The 27,079-nt window shown below is 37.2% G+C and overlaps 5 protein-coding genes across 7 annotated transcripts; 4 read left to right on the forward strand and 1 right to left on the reverse strand.

The window, feature by feature from the left end:
- The first annotated feature begins 64 nt into the window (after positions 1 to 64).
- On the forward strand, positions 65 to 3,707 carry LOC149732821 (putative splicing factor YJU2B). 2 transcript variants are annotated; one of them, XM_089883086.1, is made up of 7 exons: positions 65 to 274; positions 570 to 692; positions 939 to 1,040; positions 1,330 to 1,504; positions 1,717 to 1,901; positions 2,259 to 2,385; positions 2,597 to 3,707. In XM_089883086.1, exons 1-7 carry the CDS (start codon positions 272 to 274, stop codon positions 3,250 to 3,252), a joined length of 1,371 nt encoding a protein of 456 aa, XP_089739212.1. In that variant the 5' UTR covers positions 65 to 271; the 3' UTR covers positions 3,253 to 3,707. The 2 variants fall into 2 exon arrangements, with proteins under 2 accessions (XP_089739212.1, XP_089739211.1); XM_089883085.1 differs by lacking the exon at positions 65 to 274 and having other exon boundaries at positions 504 to 692.
- Positions 3,691 to 10,348, forward strand: LOC149732822 (choline transporter-like protein 1). Its single transcript, XM_089883070.1, has 14 exons — positions 3,691 to 3,886; positions 4,203 to 4,345; positions 4,562 to 4,652; positions 4,961 to 5,091; positions 5,502 to 5,650; positions 5,919 to 6,008; positions 6,443 to 6,579; positions 6,865 to 7,051; positions 7,463 to 7,634; positions 8,044 to 8,197; positions 8,473 to 8,556; positions 8,718 to 8,850; positions 8,938 to 9,182; positions 9,531 to 10,348. Exons 1-14 carry the CDS (start codon positions 3,749 to 3,751, stop codon positions 9,633 to 9,635), a joined length of 1,959 nt encoding a protein of 652 aa, XP_089739196.1. The 5' UTR covers positions 3,691 to 3,748; the 3' UTR covers positions 9,636 to 10,348.
- Positions 10,349 to 14,808: 4,460 nt separating this feature from the next.
- LOC149732823 (uncharacterized) lies at positions 14,809 to 18,489 on the forward strand. Its single transcript, XM_089883093.1, has 2 exons — positions 14,809 to 15,346; positions 15,632 to 18,489. The coding sequence occupies exons 1-2, from the start codon at positions 14,861 to 14,863 to the stop codon at positions 16,064 to 16,066; spliced, it is 921 nt and encodes a 306-aa protein (XP_089739219.1). The 5' UTR covers positions 14,809 to 14,860; the 3' UTR covers positions 16,067 to 18,489.
- A 2,483-nt stretch (positions 18,490 to 20,972) lies between these two features.
- On the forward strand, positions 20,973 to 25,800 carry LOC149732824 (properdin-like). Of its 2 annotated transcripts, XM_089883075.1 has the most exons (10): positions 20,973 to 21,161; positions 21,433 to 21,629; positions 21,919 to 22,393; positions 22,628 to 22,713; positions 22,772 to 22,916; positions 23,085 to 23,215; positions 23,550 to 23,786; positions 24,270 to 24,392; positions 24,619 to 24,761; positions 25,148 to 25,800. In XM_089883075.1, exons 1-10 carry the CDS (start codon positions 21,088 to 21,090, stop codon positions 25,292 to 25,294), a joined length of 1,758 nt encoding a protein of 585 aa, XP_089739201.1. In that variant the 5' UTR covers positions 20,973 to 21,087; the 3' UTR covers positions 25,295 to 25,800. The 2 variants fall into 2 exon arrangements, with proteins under 2 accessions (XP_089739201.1, XP_089739200.1); XM_089883074.1 differs by lacking the exon at positions 20,973 to 21,161 and having other exon boundaries at positions 21,264 to 21,629.
- A 14-nt stretch (positions 25,801 to 25,814) lies between these two features.
- On the reverse strand, positions 25,815 to 26,895 carry LOC149732825 (uncharacterized). Its single transcript, XM_089883095.1, has 2 exons — positions 26,060 to 26,895; positions 25,815 to 26,000 (listed from the first exon to the last, which is right to left on the reverse strand). Exons 1-2 carry the CDS (start codon positions 26,487 to 26,489, stop codon positions 25,882 to 25,884), a joined length of 549 nt encoding a protein of 182 aa, XP_089739221.1. The 5' UTR covers positions 26,490 to 26,895; the 3' UTR covers positions 25,815 to 25,881.
- Positions 26,896 to 27,079: the final 184 nt, after the last annotated feature.

Raw genomic sequence — 27,079 nt, forward strand, 5'->3', positions numbered from 1 at the left:
TTTTCCCGTTAAATTTACAGATTGCACTAATTACAAAGTTTTTGTAACATGTTATTCATTTTTAAATAGAACGACCTTGCGTTTACTTCTGTATTATTACATTCTAGAAGATTGAGTATGGCCACTGTCAATATTTACTTTTCGATTGACACAAAGGTTTTACAACTCTGACTGGATTTGTTTTGCTTGTCAACTCTGTCTTCACTGTCTCTATAAAATATAGATTTTGCTGTTGAATGCTTGTGAAGGGAAATCGTAACACAGCTCCGCAATGGTAAGTCATTTTGCATATAGAACATAGGCAATTTATACTTCATATGGTATAATTTCCGTAAAAATCTAGAGCTTGTGGGGTTTTAACCAGTTAAAAATGTATTTTAGGCATTTATCACTTCCTATGGTATAATATCTGTAAAATCAATCTATGGCAAACACGTTAATAAGTCTAATGTGGTACGTTTAGCCAGTTGTTTGTCTTCATATGCAATAAGTATTATATTCATATACAATAATAACAAATGGAAATAAATAAAAACTGCCACAACCTAACAACATTATCCCACACACAGGGTGAAAGGAAGGGAGTCAACAAATATTATCCGCCAGACTTTGATTACAAAAAACATGGATCATTGGACAGATATCATAATTCGCATCCCTTGCGAGAAAGAGCAAGGAAACTCAAATCAGAAGTAATATTGGAATGTTTAGATTTATAAACCAACTTGGTCGGTTGGTTTGATTATTTTGTTATTCGTCGCAAGGTGTATGAAACAGAACCCCCCCTGTGCTATACCGACTGACGTTTTCCAGCTACCCGAGTATAAAATAAGTTACATTCATTCATTTGAGTCGTGGATCGAGCTTGAAACCCATAGTTTTTATGGCTTAGTCTTTTTGTTTAGATATTCGACTAACAGGTACATGTTGTTTTACAGGGAATTCTCATCATACGATTTGAGATGCCGTATAATATATGGTGTGAAGGGTGTAACAGTCACATTGGAATGGGTGTTCGCTATAACGCAGAAAAGAAAAAGGTAACGTTTCTAAGTAGCAATTTACAAAATTGTACTTTAATTAATGTAGCAAGTTATATATCGAAACAATAAATAATGAGAAAATTGTTGTTCATTGGGTATATTTCAATATATTGTCTTCCTTGTAACTACTTGATGTTCCTACTACTATCACCAACATTCTGTTATTTATTTTATCCAAATCCTTACTACACGTTGCCCTAACCAATGTACTTTACAAAGCTAGACACCCGGTTTAGTTTAAATGACTTCAATTGATATGGCTTACTTATAAATTCTCTACTTTCAGATTGGGAATTATTATTCCACCATCATTTACAAGTTTCGTATGAAATGTCATCTTTGTCCGCAACATTTCGAGATCCAAACGGACCCCGCAAACTGTGATTATAAGATCTTGAGTGGAGCTCGTAGGAAAGAAGAACGATGGGACGCAAAAGCGAATGAACAAATCGAAATGACTGGTATGTGCTTAAAAAGCTTATATGGGCATCAGGTTTTATTTTTTCTTTAAATGTAAACCGAAAGTTTTGATGTTGGACAAAAAAAGTTTATATCTATGAAAAACTTTAAGTTATTTTTTGTATTATTAAAATTGTTCTCATACTTTTTAACAAGTTACTAATCTTTTTGTTTATCAAAATTGTTCTAAATGCTGTTTTTATATTCTGATCAGATCATGCAGTAAAAAAGCAGTTGCTGACGGATCCTATGTTTAAGTTGGAACACGGAGTAAAAGATAAACGGAAGTTGGAATCAGTGATCCCAAGTCTCTCTGAACTCCAGGATTTCCAGGAGGAGAAAAAAGATGATTATCTTCTTAATAAAGCGCTTAGGAATAAATTTCGATCAGAAAAAAAGGTATTACTGTTTTCGTAACAGTTTTTAAACTATTTGTTTAGCAAATAACAGTGTAGAAAATATATATTTTGTAAAAAACTGAACATAATTTACACAAATTGTGTTGCTATACTATGAACTTTCCACAAAGTAAAGTCTTTGGCCTGTTCATGTCCTAATGTGTTTTCATATAGACTGTATAAACATTGACATTGTGACGAGTAATGTTTGCAAGTTTCTATGATAATTACTTGCCAGAGATTTTTTAGTGGATTTTAGCGGTTTAGAATTAATAGTGATTATTGTGAAGTAATTTAAAAAACATGTCACACTCTTTTAATGTATATATCTTTGTTCTTGTATATTTCCTATGTTCAGAGATTAGAAGAGACCGCTAAGAGTGATAAAGCTTTGTTGGATAAATCCTCTCTTGATATTAAGCTACTGCCTGAGTCTGAAGAAGATAAAAAGATGGCAGAGTTATTGAAATACCAAACTGTAAAATGTAAGTTTTAACAATATACATTATTTCACATTTATATAATTAAAGTTTAAAGATTGTTTTTTAAATCATTTTTTGGAGAAATTTTGCAATGCCTGTATTTTAGCTAGGCAGAAAGTAAAATACTTTACAGACTAGCCAAAAAATGATGCATATACAACAATTTTTAACTTCTATAACCCCTAATTAAAATTGTGTTATTTCATGTTTATAGCTTTGGAAATGAGTCTGAAAGAAAGTCGATCTGAAATTATTCACCAACCAATATTACCGCAAAATCCTTCCGCAAAAACTGAGGAAATTTTGGGCCAAATTGGAGCCAAACTTCCGAAATCGCTGACCTCAGCAATTCTTTCAAAATCCCCAACTAATTTATGGAGTACCTCCAATAACTCTAGCAGTGTAAAAATTCCTGCTCTTGCCAAAAATCTTGGAATAAAAGTTACAAAGAGAAAACGTAGCGCTTCTGAATCTGAAACTAAGTTTTCCAAACCAGCGAAACATTCAAGAACAAAGAGTGAAGCAACTCAATCTAATCAAAATCAGACGTTAACTAAACCATCCTCAAGAACTACAAACGAAAATTCAAACTTTGTACAGTCAACAGCAAAAAATGTGACTTCGAATGAAAATGGTCAAAAAACTGACTCAAGCAGAACACTGACACCCAGTTTGCAGGGAGTAAAGGAAACCAAATCCACCGGCAAATCAGAGCCTGCTGTAACTCCCAGTACAAGCCACACCACGCAGTATATGCAAGATAGGAGAACTGATAAAGAATTAGAAACAGTTATAAAGACCATACCAGCTAAAACAGCATCGTGTTTAGTAGCTGATTATTCAGATTCAAGCACAGATGAAAATACTTAATGTGATCGAATTTATTGCAAAAATGTACTATTTAATTGCTGATACATAAATATAAGCATTTAATGCAGTTAACCTGTCATAGTGGCTTGGCATGCTCTGTTATTTCATTTTACCCGTGTTTATAATATAAACTAATACGTGGTTCAAATACTTTATATAAATAGTTGTGAACGTAATTCTGACATTTTACATTCATAGTTCACATGGTGCTATTCAATATACAATCTGTTTGAATTGAAACCATCCAAACGCTCCCTTTAACTTCCGTTACTTAAACATTCTTGCATGTAGTAGCAGTTTGAATAACTTGATTTAATTTAAAATATTTGAAAATAAAGCCTTTTAACTACTTGGTCACTAAAAATGATATAAAATTTTAACATATTGGCACATTTTACACTGTGCATGAAATTAGTTCCATTACTTTCGTAAAATTTTAACATTTGTTTCCACAGCATATCTCTAATTATAGGATATTGAATAAGATACTGTTAGCATGGGTTGCTGCTACAGTGCTGCAAGGTCTATGCGAGGAGATGAACCACCTCAACCATCAAAGTGGAAACCATTGGAGAAAAGATCATGTACTGATGTCATTCCACTCATTGTATTCACTTTATTCTTTATTGGAATGGTGAGTATAATATTGAAATACGCATTGGAAAATAGATTGTTTCTACTTATATTTTATGGTTGCTTTTTCTCATATACAAAGAATTTTTTTTTTTTCTATTTATTTATATTTTGGGTTGCTTTACTGATTATGCCAACTTATGATTTTGTGTTGTTGTTGTTTTCTACTAAATGTGTTCAATTCACAGGGTCATTATAATTTTAGAATTTTCTATGTGGGTGAGGTCCCGCAGCATGCGTCCTAGGATTTGGGCCAGAATTAGCACCATACTTCTCCCATACAATTTTAGAATAGAAATAACATTTTACAACTACAGATGCTGATTGCTGGTTTCGCAATCGTTAACGGAGCAGCTTATCGAATGATAAATGGTTTTGATAGCTACGGGAACGTTTGCAGTAAAAAGAACACGCCCATTTCAAGTCACCCATTATCCGGGCTTGACCAAACTGGAAAACCGTAAGAAAATCTATTATATTTTAGGTTAATTCGAATTTATGATTATACATTTTGCAGATATGTGTTTTGAAACTTTTTTATAGGTTTTGATTATTTTGAATTCATGATTCGGCAATATACAGTCATACAGATATGTGTTTTAAAAATCTTTTGTATGCTTTGATGATAAGGGGTTTATTATTCTGCATTTTACAGAAGTTTATGTTGAATTTACAGATATGTGTTCTTTATGAATGTGGCAAATGGTTACAAATCTTTGGAAATCTGTGTTTCAAAATGTCCAGATCGAGAACTCTACTCCATGAACGTGAGTTTTCATGTTTTTTTTTTACTTTTGAAAACTTATTAACAGTTGGATATACACCTTGGTGTACATAGCGAGACCTTCAAATAAAATATTCTTCTCCAAAACTAAAAGAAACTTAAGCTACAGCCAGCACAAAAAAGAATAATGATTTTAACAAAAGTGACTTTGGCTAGTGGCTATACAATCATTAATTAAATTTGATGGTAATATAAAAACACTTTGTTAATGCCATCTGTATAATGGTCCTATGTAATGTTCCTAGTTACTTTTTATTGGAACCCAAAAATTGATTTTGAAAATTTTTCCAGGATGTGCACAACTTTTTCCTTGAGACCGGTTCCCAACTTTGTGATTACAGTTTACCACCAGACCAATATTTAAGCAGTGCTGCTGCCAGTAGTACAACTGGACCCTGTCCTGTGTTCCCAGTTTTAAGAAGGTATAAACACTTACTTGATAAATGTCATAATTAGATTTGTAAACATGTCTTTTTTATACTTGTCACGCCCATTTACAAGTTACCAAGTGTCCAATTCTGTGGGTGATATTTTAGACTCATTAGAGCTGGAGGAATCATCATTAAGTGACTTTCGTCAGTTGCCTATGTACATACATGTTACTTATTTCAAAGCAACCATTTTTGCCGCTTTACCTTCAGAAACTGATATCGTCAAAACTAAATGTTAATTGTATTCCCGAATTCCTAAAGTCAAAAAAATGTAAGTAACTTAACAGTGATTTTTGTCACTCCACATCATTTGTTGTAAAGAGAAATCATCATGCTACTTCCTTTATAAGCTGATATAGCCAAAACAATGTGTATTCCTAAATTCCTAAACTTTATTACAGTTCTCAAGTCCTATACCGGTGCGTGCCAGACAACATTGGAACTTTTCTTATTGATCTTCTGGTCAACAGTCTCGACCCAGTAAACAGAATCATAAGCGATATTTACTTGTGCAGATATTCCATCATCGGATTATGTTTCTTGTCGCTTTGTAAGTAAAACTCAGAACTTATTAAGTTAGTTCCAACTGTTGTATTCTTATAGTACTGACAGAATTTATATATTTTTAGATTACATATTCAACTTTAAAAAAAAGCTTTAAAATATCACATGTTTTGGTTATTGATGAATGAAAATTATTATTTTAGTGATAATAAATTAGTTTACTGTAAATTTGTTTTTATAGGTAAACCACTAGACCTAACTAAAATTGTTGACTGTGTTACAGAAATAACTTATTGTTGTAATTTTTTCTCTAGTTGTGGCGTTCATTGTGGTTTTGCTTCTACGTTACTTGGCCAGTGTTGTAGTTTACATTATAAACATTGTGGTGGTGATAGCATCTATTGGTAAGTAGACTCAATTATTCTGTTTTGAAGTATTTTTCTTGATGTTTTTTTATGAGGGCCTACCGCATGTGAAGTACTTGTATTAAATTTGTCTTTTATGTAAGAGGGTTTTGAAAATTTCATTCTTTTTTAGGGTTTTGAAAAATCATTCCTTTTTAAAATGAATTTTAAGCTACATAATATATAGTGAAGTGGGGAAGACGGGACATCTTTAGCACTGAATATCCGAATGTTCTGATCCTGTTTTAAACAATTAACAACGGTCTATGGGAATTCAAAGATATGGTTTTAATTCTTTGAATGTTCTTTGTTAACTACAAATGGGGCGGAAAAATAAAATAAAAAGATGCCCCATTTCCCCCAACCCACTATAAACAGTTAGGCATGACATATTTTCATATTATTGACGTATGTGACATATTGTTTATCTACAGCTGGTACATCTATGCTATGGTGGATGTACGCAACATCCCTTAATTCAATCAACACAGCACCTCCTGAGAAACTTTCCCAGAGTAAAGCTGACAGTCAAGCTCTACTATGGTACTCCATTGCTGCCACTGTTGTTACTGTGAGTGTTTTACAAATCATTTTGTTTCAGGATTGATGTGTTCCATTTCAGGCGTACCCATTTGCAATAGTAAAAAGTAATACTTAGCCCATGATTAAACTTATGATATTATATATTTTTCATGAAATAAAAAAAAAATATTTAGCATAAAATAAAATGCCTAATTCAACTAAAACATACCCTTGATTTCTTTTATTTTTATTTATACTAGTTTTATCAATTTGTTTTTATAATGTTATATTAATTTTTTTTTTCCTTTAGTTTAAAAAAATCTGTTTCTTAAAGGTTGTGTTACTTCTCCTCATACTCGTCATGAGAAAAAGAGTCGCTCTCACAGTCGATTTGTTCCATGAAGCTGGTAAATGCATGGTACATATGCCTGCCTTGATGATTCAACCATTGTGGACTTTTCTTGTCCTTATTATGTTCTGGATGGGATGGGTTGTTGTGTTTGGATTCATTGCATTTTCAGGTATTTTGGTCACTTTTACTAAAATCACACAAGTTTTTTTGCCACACATATTATATGATGCGTAAATGGTCATCTCTTATGTAGTGGAGAATGGGCGGCAACTTTTCTTCACCATTTTAATACATGTCTCTTATATACTTGACAGTATGTATGAGGTACATAGAAGCCAACAGCTATACTTATTACTTAGCAACATAAACATATCTTTCTAATTTAAATCTATAAATAACTGAAATCGGAAATAATCTTGCTAAATTATCAGTAGGGTAAAAATATAGTTTTCGGTGTAAAAATGAATACCAAAAAATGTGAAATCACCCTCGTTTCAAAGATTGCGTAACATTTCACCCTGGGACCCCTAACAATACCCAATGCAGACCATTAGCTTTACATTATCTTATCATGCACCAGGCACTAAGGTGATGGACCCCATTCACCCTGGTTGGGTACGTTACAATGCAACTGCTCCCATTCATTACATGTGGTGGTATCATGTAGTAGGGCTAGTGTGGGTAAGTGAGTTCATATTAGCTTGTCAGCAGATGGTGATCGCTGGTGCTGTGGCAAAGCATTACTTTACAAGGTGGGCATGGCTTGGATTTAATGTTTTATTAACATTAAGCAATGTTTGTGTGTGTTTATTTTATTACATTGTCATTAATAACTGTTGATATGACTACTTTACAACCAGTGAATCACAAATTAGTTTTTAAGGTATGTGAAATTTTGTAGACTTTTCGTAAATTTTTGGTCATTGGTATACAATGATATGTCGATCTAATTAAAAATATCTAAGTCACAAGTCATAAAAGAGAAATGATCAGTTATGTTAAACTTCCTGACAAGAACACTTTGCCTTTATAAGTTAGAATGCTATTGGTGTAACAGCGCTTAAATACACCATATTTGTCTTTCAATACTATGACTCATTATTAGTCAAATGATAAATGAATGATAATTATCTTTATCTTCACTATGATAAATTTCCTCAGAGATAAGAAGAAGTTGGGAGCTCCCATCATCTCCTCCATGGGGAGGTTGATCTCTAACCATCTTGGATCTTGTGCTCTCGGATCATTCATCATCATCTTAGTGAAGATTCCTCGGTGTATCCTGATGTACCTCAGCCGGCAGATCAAGGACTCAGTGAATGAAAATTTTAATAATATTTATTTTTTATTTGAAAATTTAATTATATATAAGTTTTTTTTATTTATTAAAAAGCTAATTTGGTGCTCATGAAGTTAAAATATATACAGTAAGGACCTGGTGCTATGAAAATGTAACTTCTCAAAAATCAAGTCCAACCAATTGAGATAATTTCTCCTAAATGGCATTGTCTGAACAGAGTATATTTAAAATGATTTTTGTCTTATACGTTTTGGTAGCACCATATAAATCTTCTAACTGTTTATTCACAGCCGAACATGTTAGCAAAACTGATGGTCAAATGTTGCATCTGTTGTTTATGGGTGTTGGAGAAATGCCTAAGGTACCTCAACTATGTAAGTAAATACTATTTGTATCGTTTGTTATTAAAATTAATAAAATTTTTGGTAAATATTTATTTGTGGAATTTATTTTGAAATTTTGCGCTTTTTTACCTAAAATTTTAGGGTTTAAAAGTTTGTATTTTTTTATTTTTATGGTGACATTTTTGTTGCAGAATGCATATTCTCTTGTTGCAATAAATGGAACCCACTTTTGTAAATCAGCATGCGATGCTGTGGCCACCTTGCTTTCAAATGCATTGAGGGTAATTGCCATTAACTCGGTTGGGGCATTTGTTCTGTTTCTGGGTAAGTGAGTTAAAAAAGATTTTCACAATACTGAAGAGATATTTTGGCAGGATTATGGGTAATTTTTTTTCATTGTTTTATTTCCAGGCAAACTACTGGTGGTAGCGATAGTAGCTGGCGTTGGTGGAATTCTGGTGGTCAAATTTCACCCGAATGTAAACTACATAGCAGCCCCTGTTGGTTTAATTGCCGTATTCTCATACCTCACTGCGCACTGCTTCATATCTATATATGAGATGTCTATTGACACCTTGCTGTTGTGTTTCTGTGAGGATAGTCGAGTAAACGATGGAACGCCTGGAAAAGAGTATTTCATGCCTAAGTCACTCATGGTAAGTCTTCTGTTTTCAGCTTGTGACTCATGAATATGTCCCCAATACTCACTTAACCACATTCCGAACACAATGCAGTGACTCGAACACTTGCTCATGGTAACTTGGCTGTACTGAAGTCTACTGTAGCTATCTTTTATAAACCAACATTTTTCATTCCTGTCCTGGTAACATTGCAAACAAAACTTTTGAATATTAAAGCTGTTTGTTTTATACAACAGAATCGAAAATTAAAAATAAATTATAAATACAATTCCTAATCCTCAACTACCAATAACAACTAAATGATATTTGATACTCAAACATAGTAAAATTCCAGTATATGACAATCATCTTATTTTCACACAGACCTATGTTAAGAACAGCAGCAAACACATTAGCAAGCTTGAAGGTAAATCTCACAAAAACTCAGAGAATGAAGAAAGCATGAGACTTGAGAGCCCTAATGCTTGAAGCACTTGAACATAATGTGTAAAATTATTGGGAATGAATTTTTATTGTGGGTATGGCCGTATGGACTTTATGTACTGTATGTACTATGGGGTGATGGAAGTGTTTTTGTTGTATGCAAATATCTTGTTTTGTTGAGGTACCTTCATTCTTTTTACTTTTTAATTCCCATCATGCTAAAAGCTTAATTTCTACTTTTTTTATATCAATATTATTTTCTTACAATGGACTGAAAGGGTCGTGCAGGTCGTAAAACAATAATAGTTGTGTTAACCTGAATGTATGGAACATGTTATTACAAGTGTACTCTTAAAAAAAACTCTGAAGCAAACCCTTATTCTACAGATCAAACACCAAATACACTTTTTTCAATTATAATGAAATGCCATTTAAAGAGTGGTGCTGTGACCAACTTAAACTTTTTTCATGTAACACCATTTCTGTTTGTATAAAATTACTTTAACATTCGGTGCATGCATTTTTTAACAAATAGTTAAATACATCTTCTGTAATTTTATATTTTCATCCCATTGTGAACATTAGATGCGTCATATTATGTTTTTTTAGGTTTATTAAAAATGTACGACTTTACTGTAAGTAAGAACTATTTACCTTGAAAAGTATAAATTTGAACTGCGTTATGGTGAAAATAATTTGGTTACGTCGAACTTGTAAAAATTGCACCTTAAGATTTTTAATAAACAAAAATCAAGATAGTTAACAAGTTCAGATCTTGCAGGTTACTTATAGTTGGCAATAAGACAGCAAACAGGCTTTAATTTTTATAGATCGTTTTATATTCAAAGCTTTCATGAAAACACGTTCCAACGTAGTTAGGAAATAAAGTTTTATTTTGTTTACTGGCTTTTAAACAATTTAATATACTCTCCTTGAAGGTGTACACATCGTTTTACCAGGTTCGGTTGTATTTAGTTGGTCAACTCTTTGCATAGCAGCTTATTTGAAGCAGCACTTTTATACAAGTTGCTTTTAACCGTTTTCAGTTAAGGTGGAAATTAAAAACGGTAATATCAATAGGAACCTGTATTATATAGCTAAAACAGTAACAAACTCATATAGTAGGGTGGGGTAAAAAAGGACATGTTTTCATTCTCTTGCCCCGTATCATTTGATAGTAAACAAAAGGCTTTCAAGAACAGTTACAGAATTGAACAAGCAGCTCAACTTGTTAAGTGATAAAAACATATATGAGCCTACACTGAAAACATACTTTGTAGTTTACAACAACTGTTATGCATAAGAAGATGGATCAAACTCAATATGGAAGGTTTTGCAACAAACGATCCGTTATTTATGTATCTGGAATGATGGGAAGTAGCAGTGTTGGAAGCAGTTGCACTTTGTCTTCTTTCGAACTATTTGCCGCAACAGAAGTTCGAGCTTTGAAATGTTGGCTTAAATTGGATGGAGATGATAAATTTGTAATTGTGATAAACAGATCTGGTTTCTGCGATTGGAACTTCGCTGGGTTCGAACCCAAGCAAAGTATGATAAAGGAAATCAACGAGAAAGTTCAGAAAGCAATTTCTGCATGCAACTGCAACGCCATTCATGCAATTGTTGTGGGTCACAGTCACGGCGCAAAATGCGTTGAAATTGCTTTCCAAACTTGTGGAATAGATGGAAATGGACAAGAGGAAAGACGACAGAAGATTAGGATGCAATCAGCCATTATAACCTTGGGGGCAACGCGTTTTGTTAAGAACTCCGCGGCAAAGCTATTCGTTATGACAACATCAACGTATAGTATATAAATTAGGCTAAGTGCTCGTATAACGAAATGATGATACGGACTCTTGGCTTGATGCTAACATAGGAGGGAGTGGTAAACGAAATATAGGCTACCGTTGTAAAATTGTAATTGTTAAACCGCTATGCGAGGCTACATTTGTTTCTTTCAATAAATTGTAACGAAGTATTTTTAGATTGTCTTAAACTGCCACTATAAGAACGACAAAGTGGTGAACAGAACAAGAGCACGAGAGTGGGTAAACGGGCCAGACTATACTGTGAAGGAGCTCGGGGTTTTCACAAGGCAAACACCACAAATTTGCCACTGTACTTGCTGCCCTCCATGCGTGGTAGAGAGTGAGAAAGAATATGCCGAGTCATCTGAATCCAATGATGCAGCGGAAGAAGAATCCCAGCCTAAAAAAGTAATTGCTGCTCACTGTGCAGTTGAATACGTGCAGTGCAAGACGTTAAAGGGAATACTTGAAGGATATTTAAATGGATGAAAAGGCTCTTAATGTTATATACGGTTTTCGCTCTTTGTTCATTTATTTTTTAATGTAGTTTTGATTACTTCGCAGTCGGCGCAACGGTCAGGCATGAACAAAAAGTTCGTTACAAACAATTAAACAGCAGTCGCCATGCACTATGTAACACGCGTGTATGTATTTGGCGTTTAAATTCACGCCACGAAATGTGCGAGACATTGTTTTTGTGTAAATGTGACTTTTAAATTATAGGTCGCTATATCGCTTATTGTAGAGTGGGGGAAGATGGGACACCTTTAGCATTTTCCAAATATCCTAATCACGTTTCAAACAATTAACAGCGGTCTACGGGAGTTGGGAGGATACGGCATTATAATTCTTTGAATGTTCTTTGTTTACAAAAATGGGACGAGAAAATAGAATGAAAAGGTGTCCCATCTTACCCCAGCCTACTATACCCCTCTCCATACATCGTTGATTTCGCTATGTGTTTTCAACTATTTGAAACTGTTCAACCGATTAGTTGTATTCAAATAATGTCTACACCATCAGTGTTTCACGATTCAAAGACCTTAACATAAATATAGTTTAGCAAGATTTCGTCACATACTTACACTGCTACAGAATACAATTTTGGGAAAAATTACAACTATAAAATTTGAATAAAACGTAATAAACATTAGGAAACACTGAAAAGAGAATGGGGAAAATCCGACTGGTGCAATGTTTTTAAATAGAAGGGGGGACGGGGAAGCTTTGTTTGGTATTGTGTTACTTGAATGTGAACCTTATTGGAGTGTTAACTTTGTTGTGTCCTATTGTCCTGTCGCGTTATTTCATTTTATAGTGCAATACAAATGTTACGTCACTATAATAATGAAAGGCAAGGTTGAAAATACCTTTGGAAGAAAAACAGAGCAGAGTCGAGCCGTATATGGTTTCCTATCTGTGTTTACCTTGACGACGTCAACTTATTCAAAAAGAATCTAGTTTAGAACATATATACGTCATACGTCTAGGGCCTATAAGTATAGGGGAAGAACCAGATTACGTACCGAAAAAAGTCGTGGGGGTTGCAACAAAACTGTTATAAAAAGACCCCGACGAACTCGATGTCAAAACAGTAAAGAAAATTAAAGATGGCAGATGCTGTGAATTATAAACATGAATTATGCTGCGCACGAACGATAATTTATGTCCAGGGACAAAAGAGTTCCAGCGTATTTGGTGGTTGGGTTCCTCTGGATGATGCATGTAAAGAGCTTGCCAAGTGGTTTAAAGTGTCAAGATCCTGCTTTAAACGCATTGAAAATGACAGCGTGTACTTCGAAATCAGTAGAAAGATAGAAGCATTACCGGTTTCTCCCACAGTCGTTTCTAACATTCAAGCCGAAGTAAAAAAATCAGTCGCAAGTTGTGAATGCAAAAACCTGAACACGATCGTATTAGCCCACAGCCATGGAGCAAAATGTGTCAGTCATGCTTTCCGGTCGTTTAATCTTAACCCTGGTGATCTTACTAACATATATAACAAGACTGCTATTTTGACTTTTGGTGCCACTCAAATGGTGCAGTCTTCAGCTTCCACGGTAAGCTATGGGTAATTTCCATCAGAACATGGTTTTGTCTTACGTTGTTGTTTTTCTAATATAGGTGACCCGGAACTTCTATTTTAGGAACGACTCCGTCGTTTCTTTTTGTAGACAATTGTTATGGACATCGCACGATAACTGCAATGTCGTTCCGCTTGGACCTTTTAAAAGGGAAAGCAGAACTGTTTTCAAGTGTTCTTGCTGCCAGAATACTGCGCCTGAAAGTGACGTTTGTCCCGCCGGCGTCGTCGCGACTTTAGTCAACCGTTTTCAGAGCTGTAGCACAGGTGAAGATGCCCAACCCCAGCGGCCACAAAGTCGCCTGGTGGGTCTAGGCAGTGGAGCTGTAGTCGCACATTTTATGGAAGACTACATCGAATGCAAAACGATGAAACGCCATGTAATGGAACTGCTGTTGGTTCCGCGTTAAAAGCACATTTGCTATTTGTATTTACCGAGGGATGATCCGTATACCTGATGCACGCCTTACGTCACACGGTTGTTGTCGCTTTGTCTTTATTTACGAATCATACTTTTTAATAGCATACTATAAAATATAAGTGGTTTTAATATTTAGAATAAAAAGTGTAAACTGTACAACGTGCGTGTCCCCTTATATGTTATTCGAGAACATACCAGAAAGCACCACCGAACGCATTCTATTCAATACAATGATAATTCATGTACATTCTTGGGCATTGTTTTATGTGAAATTCAAGTCGAAATATTAAATGATTGACAGTGAAACAAGATCGATGTAAACATTACATTAGTTGCGTTGTTCCAATCATTTGCATACACGGCTATATTTTTTATTTGATTATTCAACTTGAAAAGATGGAATATTTAAAAGCATGTTTACCACTAAGGTGTTTAACGATTTTCTTTTCATTTCAAAATTAATATAGTAGGGTGGGGGGAGATGGGACACCTTTAATACATAATATCCAAATAGCCTGATCGTGTTTTAAACAATTAACAACACTCTGTGGAAGACGTAAGGATACGGTTTTATAATTCATTGAATGTTCTTTGTTTACTACCAAATGGTAAGAGAAAACTAAACGAAAAGGTGTCCCATCTTCCCCCACCCTACTATACAAATTGTTATGTTGTACAAATATAAAGGAGAAAGTTTTTTTATTATTTCAATATGTCGGTCGCCGACTCAAGCTGAAAAGGGAAACAAAAGTCACACCGTAGCACCGTGACCCGTGGCTTTTGAAGTGTAAAAAATATCTAGTGTTGTATTTCGAAATCTCGTCACAACACAGATAGTGTTACTGGCTATGGAATTTGAGTCGGAGGTTTTTTATAATATTAAACATACATAACATCGAGCAGTCAAATCCGCTACAGGTTTCGAGGCTCTCGGTGTTTCAAACTGTAATCAGAAATGGCATTTGCAAACCGAAGACGAGGTAGAGACTGCAGTCATGAAGTGTGCTGCAAGTTGACAGTGATCTATGTCACAGGGCATGGATTCTCCAGCAGCAAAATTTTGGCTAAGTACAGACCATGGGATGAGGTGGACAAACAGTTTATCAAATGGTTTCGTATTCCGTCGGAACAATATAAACGAATCGATAACGACAGTCCACTTTTCTCAACTTTGAAAACATTTACGGCATTCACAATATCAGCACTGCCGGTTTCCAAACAAGTGGTTTCAGAAATCCACCAAGAAGTTGCAACTGCAGTAAAGAAATGTGGTTGCAACGGAATCAACACAATAGTGATAGCGCATAGCCATGGGGCTAAATGCGTACAGGAGGCATTTCGCTCATTCACGGGAAATCCAGGGGAAATGAGGAATTTGTACAATAAAGTCAGTATTTTGACGTTCGGTGCGACATGCTTGATTGATAAGCAAATGGTAAAGGTACGTATGTTATGGCATGCGTAAAATGCCGACTTACTCATGCTAAACGTGCTATACAATACTTGTACAGAGGAATAAAGGATATACCGTTAGCACCTAAATCATATATTTCCTGATCGTGTTTTAAACAATTAAAAACGCTTTTTATAGTCTAGGGGACTCAGTTGCTAATAATAGGAATATTTTTTGTTTACAACACATTGGGAATTTAAAAGAGATGGAAAATATGTCCCATCGTACCCTAATCTTCTGTAAAACGTTTGAAATAATTGCCTTTTCTTGCAGGTCACAAGAAATTTCTTCTTTATAAACGACAACGTATTCAATATTTGCCACTGGCAGCAGATTTCAGAAGAAAGGTACAACATGGTGCAGCTTGGGCCTTTTGAAAGGGAAAATGAGATTAAGTTCTCCTGCACGTGCTGTAGGGTAGCACAGCCGTTGAGTGATAATACCGAAGTAAACGTAGAGGTTAATCTTGGAGGACGTACTAATGTTCGAAGCATGATTAATCTATACGATGCGGGTCTGGCACCAATATCCTACCACCGGGCATCAGCTGTTGATCCAGTACAACAAGACCCACAGCAGCCACAAGGCCAGGGCGGATACTTCGGCGGTCTTAAACCTATCGCCCACTACGCTGGGGAGTACATTGAGTGTAGAATGATGAAAAGACATATAGAAGATACTTTCAAACTGATACAAGGATCCGGTTAAAAAGTGTAACTTGATCAGCGATCTTTTGTAAATAAGAAATTGACAGAATTGTTCCGACGAGCAGAAGTGTAAATTTATATTGGACTGTTGTGGTTCCTCCGTGCGTTTAAAAGTTTACTGTTTAAAAAATCCCCCAAAATAGTCCGCCACAAGTAACATACATTGTCGAGACCTTGTTTATTTAAACTAAACTTAGGCTTTATTTAACATAACGTAACTACGACCTTAATCAAATAGAATATTAGATATAGATTAAAATAACAACGGAAATGATATCACTAAACTCAGTAAGCTAATTCAAACAGTAACACTGCAACTGAAAGACGGGAGTTAAAACAAATGGTGAAACGTGGCGAACAAAAGAAGGAACACACGAAAGTAATTATTAGCGGCGCGCGCCGCACACAGTGTTGCCGTTTGTGGAATGCTTCACATTCTTCCCCACAAAATTTTGTTTAAACAAATTACAATACAATACAATACGAATTACAGGATTAATACGCGGTTTAAAACCCGTAGCGCTGGGGTTCTTTTCTTTGCCGTGTCGATCGACGTAATGGCACCTCGTACGTCGTTTCGTTGCTGGGTTCGATGATTTCAGATCTTTCACTGTCACCGGTTTGTTCATTGGCGGTCCCTTCCTGAGTTTCGAATCGTTCACTCGTTACATGTTCATTTCTGTCCGGATCCGTTGGCTCAATGCTGGGGTACGGGGCGAGGTCAGAAGTTGAAACAGTCGTTTCCCGTCCATCCGGATGTCTTATGTTCGCGTATGTAGGGTTGGCGTCCAACAACTCGACCTGGTCACATAGCGGATCACCCTTCGTTCTTACGAATCTTCGCAAAAGCACAGGACCTTTTGTCAGCAACCATGTGGGTAGCGTTGTCCCTGTCATTGAACGTCTGGAAAAATTAAAAAAACGTTCGTGTGGAGTTTCATTGGTGGCTAGGCACACCAAAGACCGAATGGCATGAAGCGCCTGGGGTAAGACTTCCTCCCACTGTTCCTCGGCCATAAGTTTCCCGTGCAGAAGTAGTTTAACAGTTCTCCAAATGGTTTGATTGACGCGTTCGCATTGAGAATTACCTTGAGGGTGATATGGTGTAGATTTGCTGGTTGCAATCCCACGCTCCGTCAGAAAAACTTTCACTTCATGGCTGATGAACGACAATCCACGATCCGAATGTACGTAAGCTGGAAAGCCAAATAAACAAAATAAATTCGTGAGACACTGTATGACAACCGCGGAAGTCATTCTTTTACAAGGAAATACAAACGGGAAGCGGCTATACTCATCGACGATGATAAGTAAATAGCTATTGCGACCTTTGACAGGTCCTTTAAAATCCATGCTCAATCTCTCCCATGGTCTCATTGCTTTAATCAGATTCCGAGAAGCTGGTTTGTAGAACCTTGGCTTAACTTCTGCGCACGTTTTACATTGCCGACAAATAATCTTAGCTTCTTCACTAGAGAAGGGAAGATTACGAGTTTTAATAAAGTGGTACAATCTTGAAAAACCTGGATGCCCTAGATTATTGTGCAGCGTTTGGAGTTCCTTCAAATCACGATTAAGAGCATTCACTCGGGACAGCGCATCTGGGACGAAGTTATCACGTCCCGGTCTATGAACTATGTCATAGGCGAACTGACTCAGCTCTAATCGCCACATTAGAATTTTGGAGTTTTTTATTTTACCCCGGTTTCTTTGGTCGAACATAAACGAAATAGACCTCTGGTCCGTAACCAACGTAAAAGATTTACCTTTAAGAAAATGTGACCATTTCCGAACCGCTTCTACCACCGCCGTCGCCTCTTTCTCGATCGCGGGATAGTTCCGTTCACACGTGTTTAGAGTTCGAGACATGTACGCCACTGGGCGCCCGGATTGGGAAAGAACTGCAGCAATTGCGTAATCCGATGCGTCCGTTTCGACTTGTAGGGGCTCTTCACTTCTAATGGCTCCTAAGCTTGCAGCCGCCAGCTCTGTTTTTAAGGTTTCAAAACAAACAAGTGCATCTTTTGTTAGTGGAAACTTCTTTATACAAAGTAAAGGTTGTATTTTGTGTGAGAACCTCGAGATCCATTTCGCATAATAAGCAAACATACCTTGAATACGTTTCAACTCTCGGGGTGTATCTGGTGGCGGTAGATTTAGGAGAGGGCGTAGGCGTTCCGGATCAGGACGTGCATCACCGTAAGAGATCCGGTAGCCGAGAAAGTCAATACTGGTCATTCGAAGTTTGGACTTCTCTTCATTGATGGTTAGATTATGCCTTTTCGCAGCCACTAACAATTTCTTTAAATTTCTATCATGCTCCTCCAATGTCTCTCCTGTAACAGTTATGTCATCCAAATACGCATATACCTTATTTAAATGATTGTCTTGTATGAATCGATTTATTATTCGTTGAAACGCAGATACTCCATTTGTGACCCCAAAAGGTAGGCGTTTGTACTGATATAACTGACCTTCTGCTTCAAAGGCGGTGAAGGGTCGATCTGAGTCTTCCAACGGGATTTGGTGATACGCAGATCTCAGATCCAAGGAGGAGTAAACCTTATCTTGAGCCACCTTGTTAACTATGGACTCGATTGATGGCAAGGGATAGGCGTCTAGCTCTGTAAATACATTCACCGTTTGTGAATAATCAATTACCATCCTTGGTTTCTTTGATCCCTCGCGAGCCACCAGAACCTGTGCTCTCCATGGTGAATTGGATGGTTCAATAATTTCCTCTTCAAGCAACCGTTTCACCTCATGGCTGATGAATCCTAGATCCTCCTTACTATATCGACGTGATCGGGTTACCAGCGGTTTCCAGTTTGGCCGCATGTGCCTAAAGAGGTCAGGAGGGTCTACTTTTGCAGCCAAAAGACCTAACACTGCTTTTTGGAGAGGAGGGATCGTCAGAGGACGTCGCGGGCCATTCATTTTAAAAATAACTTCAGAATGCCGACACATAAAATTGTGACCCAAGATAATATCCGCGCACAAACCGTCTAGTACCTGGAATGGAACGTTTGTGTAATCACGTCCCAACAAAGAGATTGAAGCCGATGCCCTTCCTTGAGTTGTAGCTGATAGTCCATTTGTGGCCATGCCGATAACCGCAGACGACTTTTCTACACGTAAATTGAGTCGGTGAGCTACTTTTTTGTTCAAGAAATTATCGGAGGCACCGGAATCGAGGAGAACTTTAATGGATTGACCTTTCACAATCGCATCTACCACGGCGGGACCAAGGCAATCTGGCGCCCCAGCTACTACTGAAGGAGTTTGCATTACAGCAAGATATGGCTGATCCTCATCTTGCTTATCCATAGCCATCATCCTAACTCGGTTCCCATATCGTGCACTTCGGCATGCTCTAGAGAAATGTCCGCGTCTTCCACATTTAAAACAGTCTTCATTTCTGGCGGGACAATTGGTCCGACTATGCGCAAAACCACCGCAAAAGATACATTTACCTCGGACCTGCTGTCGACATACAGTTTCTTCGTATTGGTGCTGTGGGGCAGATCGTTTTGGTTCGTGTTGGTGCTGTGGGGCAGATGCAGCAAAAGACGGCGTGGGTGCGGCGTTTCGTCCCATAGATGTGGAATACTTCTGCGCACGGTCCAGACTATCCGCAAGTTCAAACGCTTTCATCAAGTCCAAGGAATCTACCTCCAGTAAACGCTGTCGGATGACAGAAGAAGAAAGTCCGTTAATAAAGTCATCTCGAGTCAGTTCCTCCCGATACTGATTGGCTTCTACTGCAGTGAATTCGCATTGTCTTGAGAGCGACTTTAATTCTTGTATGTATTCCGGAATACTTTCTTCAGGCGATTGTTGCCTACTGAGAAGCAAATAGCGCGAATATATATTGTTTTTCTTTTTGATGTAGACACTTCGGAGGGTTCGGATAATCTCTTCATAGGATTCTGCTTCTTCAACATACGGATAGACATCGGGCGACAAACAACTTATGACTATCCGCTTCTTGTTAATCGCCGAGGAAGAACTTTGACTTTCACTTAGCGATGATATGAAATCTTCAACCGTCCGTAACCAAAACTTAAAAACTTTAGCTGCATCTACTGACGAGGGTTCCACCGACAACTCCTTTGGTCGAAGTATCTTTTGATCCATTTGTTATGTTAAATAAATTGTCGAGACCTTGTTTATTTAAACTAAACTTAGGCTTTATTTAACATAACGTAACTACGACCTTAATCAAATAGAATATTAGATATAGATTAAAATAACAACGGAAATGATATCACTAAACTCAGTAAGCTAATTCAAACAGTAACACTGCAACTGAAAGACGGGAGTTAAAACAAATGGTGAAACGTGGCGAACAAAAGAAGGAACACACGAAAGTAATTATTAGCGGCGCGCGCCGCACACAGTGTTGCCGTTTGTGGAATGCTTCACATTAACTCGTAACCTGGCGCGAGGTGTATATGAAGCAGAACATCCGTGTTATAACGACTGTCGTTTTCCAGCCACGCGAGGATAAAACAAGTTACATCACTGTTGTACTTTACTCTTATCGCATTGATTATTTCTTAACCAGCAAAACACATTAATTTTCTGTGTCGGTATTGTGAGATTAATGACTGTATGCAATAACAATATCCTTTGTGCCAAAGCCACATTAAAAGCTGTCGTTGTCTTTTTCCATATAAGTCCTTATCATGCCGCTCACGTACGAATAATTAATCTTTTAAGCCGTGAATAAATTCCTTGCCGGAAGAAAGCGCCTGAAAGTTCAAAACTGTTTTGACTAAATTCCAATAACGTATATCGCCATGTGTAGCACGATAACTCTTACGAACGCTAATGGCTGTCATTACGTCTGGACATACATTCGTTCCAACCTTAATTTTCATATCACGAAGGATCGAAGACGATATTTCATGACGTCAGCAGAATTTGTTTCAAAACTATCATCACGACTTACAATGATATGACAATTTGTGTCACGGATTTAAAACGCAGTTTGAAATCGGCATAGATAGAAACTGCAGGATGAGATTTTGTGGTCGGTTATTCTTTCTAAGCGCAGTGCTGTGTATTGTACAACAGAATGGGACATTGGCGTGGTATGTATGAACATGTTTGCAGTTTACTTGCTTTCATATAGTAGAGTTGGGAAGATGGGATACTTTTAGCACACAATATCCAATTACCCTGGTCGTGTTTTAAACAATTAACAACGGTCTATGGGAGTCGTGAGGAAATAGTTTTATAATCCTTTGAATGTTCTTTGTTTACTACTAAATGGGACGAGAAAATGGAGATACAAAGTGTCCCATATTCCCCCATTCTACTGTATATAGTAAACGGGGATTCAAATAATACGTCGCAACATAGGTTTTGGCCAACCGGACCGTGTACGGATAGTACTTGCGTACTTTCCCAGTGGTCGGTATGGAGCAGTTGTACATTGACGTGTGGGTTTGGTTTGACTACACGAACAAGAAGCGTCAGCACAAGACAGAGTTGCACAGGTTCGCCTTGCAATGATAGAAGAACGGAGATTCAATCTTGTTATCCACGTTGTTGCCCAGGTAAGACAGTGCAAATGTAGCTATTATGAATGATTGAATGTAACTTGTTTATGCAAAGTAACGTACATGTTAACTCGTAAGCTGGCAAGTTTTATAATCGCAGCGCCATATTTATTACAACGCCCAAGTTATTTTTACCGATTTTACACTAAAATATGACTTTTTTACTGTAACGTACATGGTAACTCGTAAGCTGGCACGTTTTATAATCGCAGCGCCAGATTTATTACAACGCCCGAGTTATTTTTACCGATTTTACAATAAAATACGACTTTTTTTACTGCGTCAGTGAATTGTCGATGGGAAAACTGGTTGACATGGTCGTCGTGTTCAACTTCGTGTGGTGGGGGTGTTCAAACCAGAGCAAGGAATTATGCGAGAGTGGCAAGTTGTGGTGGAACATGCGTCGGGGAAAGCGAAGAGACAAGAGCATGTAATACTGCATGCTGTCCAGTAGATTGTGTATGGGATTCATGGGCATCTTATGGTACATGTTCTGCTTCTTGTGGCGGAGGGAGACAAGGAAGAGAACGAGTCATTCTAGTAAATGCTGCTTGTGGCGGAAGGCAATGCTCGGGTCCTGAAACAGAGTCACGAACTTGTAACGATTTAAACTGCCCGAGAAATTGCTTGTGGGAGATGTGGGAAGCTTGGGGAGATTGTAGTGTTACGTGTGGCGGTGGGGTGCAATATAGAAGAAGGCGAGTAAATTTACAAGCCATACATGGAGGTTCGGCATGCATGGGAAGCTCAGTAATGTCAAGGTAAGGTTATGTAGTATGGTGGTGTAAGATGGGATATCGGTAGAACATGAATTCCATATTACCTGAACGTGCTTTGAACAATTAACAACGTTTTTTTGAGTGGTGAAGCTTCGATTATATAATTCTCTGATATTCTTTGTTTATTCCTTAGTGGAGGGAGAAAAGAGAATAAAAACGTCCGACCCTTATAGTATATATACGGTTGTATATAAAAATAACCTGACTATATTCTAGGTATTGCAATAGTGAGTGTTGTCCTGTGAATTGCCGATGGGGGTCGTGGAATAGTTGGAGTGACTGCTCAAAGTCTTGTGAGAATGGTAAGGAGTTTGGATTCTAATTCGTTTGACCTCGTGGTAAAAACATTGTATTGCATAGGTACACGACAACGGACGAGAAATTTCGCGGTCGAGGGCGCATGTGGTGGTACTGCATGTATAGGAATGAATACATCAGTTGAGACGTGTAACCAAGTGTGCTGTCCTGTACACTGCGCGTGGAGTGATTGGACAAACTGGGAAAGGTAAAGAAAAAAATGCTAAACATTCGATGCAGTTACAAGAGAAAGACCAAAGTTTTTTGAAAAAAAAGTTTCTAAATTTTATAAACTGGAATAGTTTTAAATAATTTTTAAAAAATATTTAGGATGTTTAGCTTGAAATATTTTTCCCTAACTGAATTGTTAAAACAGTTGCAGCAGACCGTGTGGAAACGGAACACAATCTCGGAGAAGAACAGAATCCATATCTTCACTGTGTAATGGGGACGTGTGTGCCGGGAAAGCAAACGACACAAGAATGTGTAATACACACTGCTGTCCTGGTATGAGCAATACGGGTTAAAAATGATGGCTTCTATGTGACAGTTTTGTTTTATTATACGGATTTAATTAAGGCTTGTGGTTGCTACCCGTGGGGGCGTATGTGTACTTGGGTGGGTAAGACACTTAACACCTATTGCTCTAACCCAGTGGTTCCTAAGGAGTTTGTCGAAACTGTCAGCAATACATTAAAACCATTAAAAAGTACCAACCACCCACAAAGTTATATACGTGCTGGTAACTCGTCAGCGGGCACGAAATGAATACCCGTGTTATAACGACTGCCGTTGCCCGCCACACGAAAAAAAGGGGTAATATTCTTTCATTCCATTTTAGTTGATTGTGTAATGAGTGAATGGACAACGTGGAACGCGTGTTCATCCAGCTGCGGTGCCAATGGTGTGAAATCGAGAACAAGATCAATCCGGTTTTATCCGGAATGCGGAGGCAGTTTATGTTCGAATGAAACCCAGCAAATTGTTTCGTGCAACAGAACTTGTATGAACGGAGGGAATATGACAACATCTGAATGTCAGTGCAGTAATGGCTGGGAAGGAGAATGCTGTGAGACAGGTATAGTAAACTTGTTCTGGTGTGTTCTTATAGTTATTTGACTTAAAGGCTATCGACCACAAGTCTTTGTGTTTGTAGTGCTTAAAACGTTGTGAATGGATACAACTAAGGGCCATTATTATATTACAATTATTGAGATTCTATTTGAAAAGTGACCAATCATGCCACTATATATATAGTAGGGTGGGAGAAGATGGGACACATTATCATTCTACTTTCTCGTCACATTTGGTAGTGGACAAAAATTCAAAGAATTATAGAACCGTATCCTCGCGACTCCCATGGACTGTTGTTAATTGTTTAAAACACGATCAGGATGTTTGAATATTCTCTGCTAAATGTGTCCCAGCTTCCCCCACTCTACTATATATATTCCGGAGAATGTAAATCGTTGGGCTTGATTTTTATCGGTCAGAGTTATACAGAATTCGTTACAGTTAAGCAATCAAGATACATTGAAATTGTACGTTTTTTCTATTACAGATATCGACGAGTGCGTAACACTTGAGCACGATTGTCACCTGAACGCAACTTGCAAAAATAGCGTTGGATCTTACAGTTGCGTGTGTGTGAAGAACTACGAGGGAAACGGAACGTTTTGTGAAAGTATGTGACATGTTTCTATGTTTGTATTTTTGCAAGTAAAACCACATGTTTGTTTAGCACGTCTGCATCAAATTTCTTATATAAACGTTAAGAACACATTGTATTAATTAAGCATTGTTTTCTATGTGATATGTATACTTTTCTAATTGGCAATTTTGCAAGCGTTATTTGTCTAATGGGTATGGGACGATTAATCACTATATTTTGAATTTACTTTATATTAAAGGGGCGATATTTGAGCGTGGTATCCAAGAAACGCGAATGGCAAACGAAGTGGCTTCTTCGACGTTAGATTTAAAGACCATTGCACTTATAGCTGTAACGGGAGGACTTGCTCTTGTTGGAGTGCTCGCGTTTATCGCTTTAAAAGTAAGTGTATCAAACTGACTGTTTATCTTTATTGCCGTGCTAATTAAATTTACTATTATAGCAAAATTATTATATATAGTAGAATGGGGGAAGATGGTACACCTGTTCATTCTACTTTCTCGTCTCATTTTGTAGTAAACAAAGAACAATCCAAGGTTTATAAAACCGTATCCCCATGAGTCCTGTAGACCGCTGTTAATTGTTTAAAACACGATCAGGATATTTGGATATTATGTGCTAAAGTGTCCCATCTTCCCCCATCCCACTATACTATTATAGCAAAATTTAAATTACCGTATAAAAATTAACTAATTGGTGTTAAAAGAAATAGTGGCATATTAATACGTATTAAAACGTTAATAAAGAGAGTTTATGTGCTTTTTTAGACTCGTATCGCAAAACAACCAGACGTGACGTTAAGAACAGCTTATTCAAATCCATTATACATGAACACTATTGATAATGGAATTGTCGAAACGATTGGAAACCAAATTCACCTCGACCCAAACCTACCAAGCGGAAGCGGAACTTGAAAGGTCTCCAATCGGTGTAAACGTAACATAACCTGGGCCACTGGATCCGGTTTAACTTGCGTCGGGTGTTTGTTAAGCATTGTGGCAGGCGGGGATAAATCCGGTCGTGTTGAGCAGTCGTGTTGCATTAGTCACAAAACAATATACGTCACGAATATGGGAAATGTCTGTTGCTAAATCCGTGTATGAACGATGGGTATATCCGTGGAAATGCGTGTTTAACGCTCGATTGGATAATGATTTGGATTAAGATAGATTAAGAAGAAATAGAAGATGAAACAAAAGAAGTTTACATTTTGCTTGCTGTATTTCACGTTTTGCTTTTTGATTTATAAGGTGTATTTTTTATGTGTGTAGCTTAACTTATTAGTGGTTTTTCGTAAATTTTATATTAAAAAAATGTAATGTCCAGTTGTCCCCTTTAATAATCTGTACCCCTTGTCCTATAAACAGAACTTGCACAAAACAATACCGTAAAATAAAATTCTGAACCATGTCACTGTCAATATGTAATTAAACATTGTACTGGTTTGGAATATTTATTTTTGATAATGATTTACAAATAATAAAGATTGAAATCGCTGTAATCACGCATCTCTACCGCGCATTGGCAGAGCGTTTGCGTAAAAGTTTACGCCGCTTGGTGGCATATTCTTTGTATTGTTTGGCATCCAACTTGGTGGATACTCACGGGACGATAAAGACCCTAAAAAGAAACAAAAAATATGTTATTGATAATGTTTGTATGTGATATTCTTCGCTTACCTCTCGAAGTTGCGTTGCTGGATAAATCAATACGAGAGGAGATAGAGGTATGATTGCCTGATATTGTAGATACTGGAGAAGTCCGCTCAATTTGGCTCCTATGTGATGGGTGCCATACTTTAGGCATGTAACCCGTTTTGACCGGTACGAAGTGGATTCGTTGTAGATTTTGTCGAGCGGCCATGATGGACGCTGTGTTTCCATTAAAATATCTTGTTGTAGGTAGATGGGTATTGCTGCGTGGCGGGGGTGAGATATATTGACCGTTTTCAAGATTGTGCAGGCTTTTCCTTGTCGATTCTGCACTTCCGGGTGTGTTAGTCTTCTTTTTCCCACGCGCAAACACTTTAGCGCTGCAAGCAGACAAAACAAAAGCCAAGACGATGCTTCCGATTAAAAGACCGACGAGCACAGGTGTCGTAACTTCCATTGCAGAAGGTATGTGTTATACAATGCTCTCCACTTTGCAGTGGTATTTTAGTTTATGCCTAATGCTGGGAAAATGTTGTACCTTTTATTCCTATAATATGCTTATCTTAAAGAAGAAGCACGTCTTAGAAACTTGCTGTTTACGTAATATAGTAGGGTGGGGAAAGATAGGACACCGTTTTATTATATTCTCTTGTCCCATTTAGTAATAATAAAAAAGGGACATTCAAAGAATTATAAAACCACATCTTCACGACTCCCATAGACGGTTGTTTAAAACACGATCAGAGTATTTGGATATTATGTGCTAAACGTTTCCTGTTTCCCTCTCACCTTACTATACTATAAATCTCACATGTTTGCTACATTTTACTGATATACTCGTTTCTACACACTGCTTTGGATACTACTAAAGTAAAAACTAAACCTTGTGTATTGGATTCATAAATACATTATCCGTTGCTTGATATTTCAAGAATTCGCCTTTTTTGTTGTTCCCCATTCCACTGCTGCTTTGACACATCAGAGAGATATAATTACCTTGTTATGAGAGGTCGCGCCCCTCTGCGCGCTGCCGAACGTTGCATGCGC

Source organism: Ciona robusta, chromosome 8 (genome assembly GCF_009617815.1).
Source record: "Ciona robusta chromosome 8, ASM961781v2".
NCBI classification, from domain to species: domain Eukaryota; kingdom Metazoa; phylum Chordata; class Ascidiacea; order Phlebobranchia; family Cionidae; genus Ciona; species Ciona robusta.

Coding starts and splice junctions, on each gene's coding strand:
- LOC149732821 (XM_089883085.1), top strand. CDS start 519: ATGGAAATAAATAAAAACTGCCACAACCTAACAACATTATCCCACACA. Junction 1,041..1,329: donor ATAACGCAGAAAAGAAAAAG/GTAACGTTTCTA, acceptor CTCTACTTTCAG/ATTGGGAATTATTATTCCAC. Junction 1,505..1,716: donor TGAACAAATCGAAATGACTG/GTATGTGCTTAA, acceptor TATTCTGATCAG/ATCATGCAGTAAAAAAGCAG.
- LOC149732822 (XM_089883070.1), top strand. CDS start 3,749: ATGGGTTGCTGCTACAGTGCTGCAAGGTCTATGCGAGGAGATGAACCA. Junction 6,009..6,442: donor GGTGGTGATAGCATCTATTG/GTAAGTAGACTC, acceptor GTTTATCTACAG/CTGGTACATCTATGCTATGG. Junction 9,183..9,530: donor TCATGCCTAAGTCACTCATG/GTAAGTCTTCTG, acceptor ATTTTCACACAG/ACCTATGTTAAGAACAGCAG.
- LOC149732823 (XM_089883093.1), top strand. CDS start 14,861: ATGGCATTTGCAAACCGAAGACGAGGTAGAGACTGCAGTCATGAAGTG. Junction 15,347..15,631: donor TTGATAAGCAAATGGTAAAG/GTACGTATGTTA, acceptor CTTTTCTTGCAG/GTCACAAGAAATTTCTTCTT.
- LOC149732824 (XM_089883074.1), top strand. CDS start 21,353: ATGGAGATACAAAGTGTCCCATATTCCCCCATTCTACTGTATATAGTA. Junction 22,394..22,627: donor GGAAGCTCAGTAATGTCAAG/GTAAGGTTATGT, acceptor ACTATATTCTAG/GTATTGCAATAGTGAGTGTT. Junction 22,714..22,771: donor CTCAAAGTCTTGTGAGAATG/GTAAGGAGTTTG, acceptor TGTATTGCATAG/GTACACGACAACGGACGAGA.
- LOC149732825 (XM_089883095.1), bottom strand. CDS start 26,489: ATGGAAGTTACGACACCTGTGCTCGTCGGTCTTTTAATCGGAAGCATC. Junction 26,001..26,059: donor CAGCAACGCAACTTCGAGAG/GTAAGCGAAGAA, acceptor GTTTCTTTTTAG/GGTCTTTATCGTCCCGTGAG.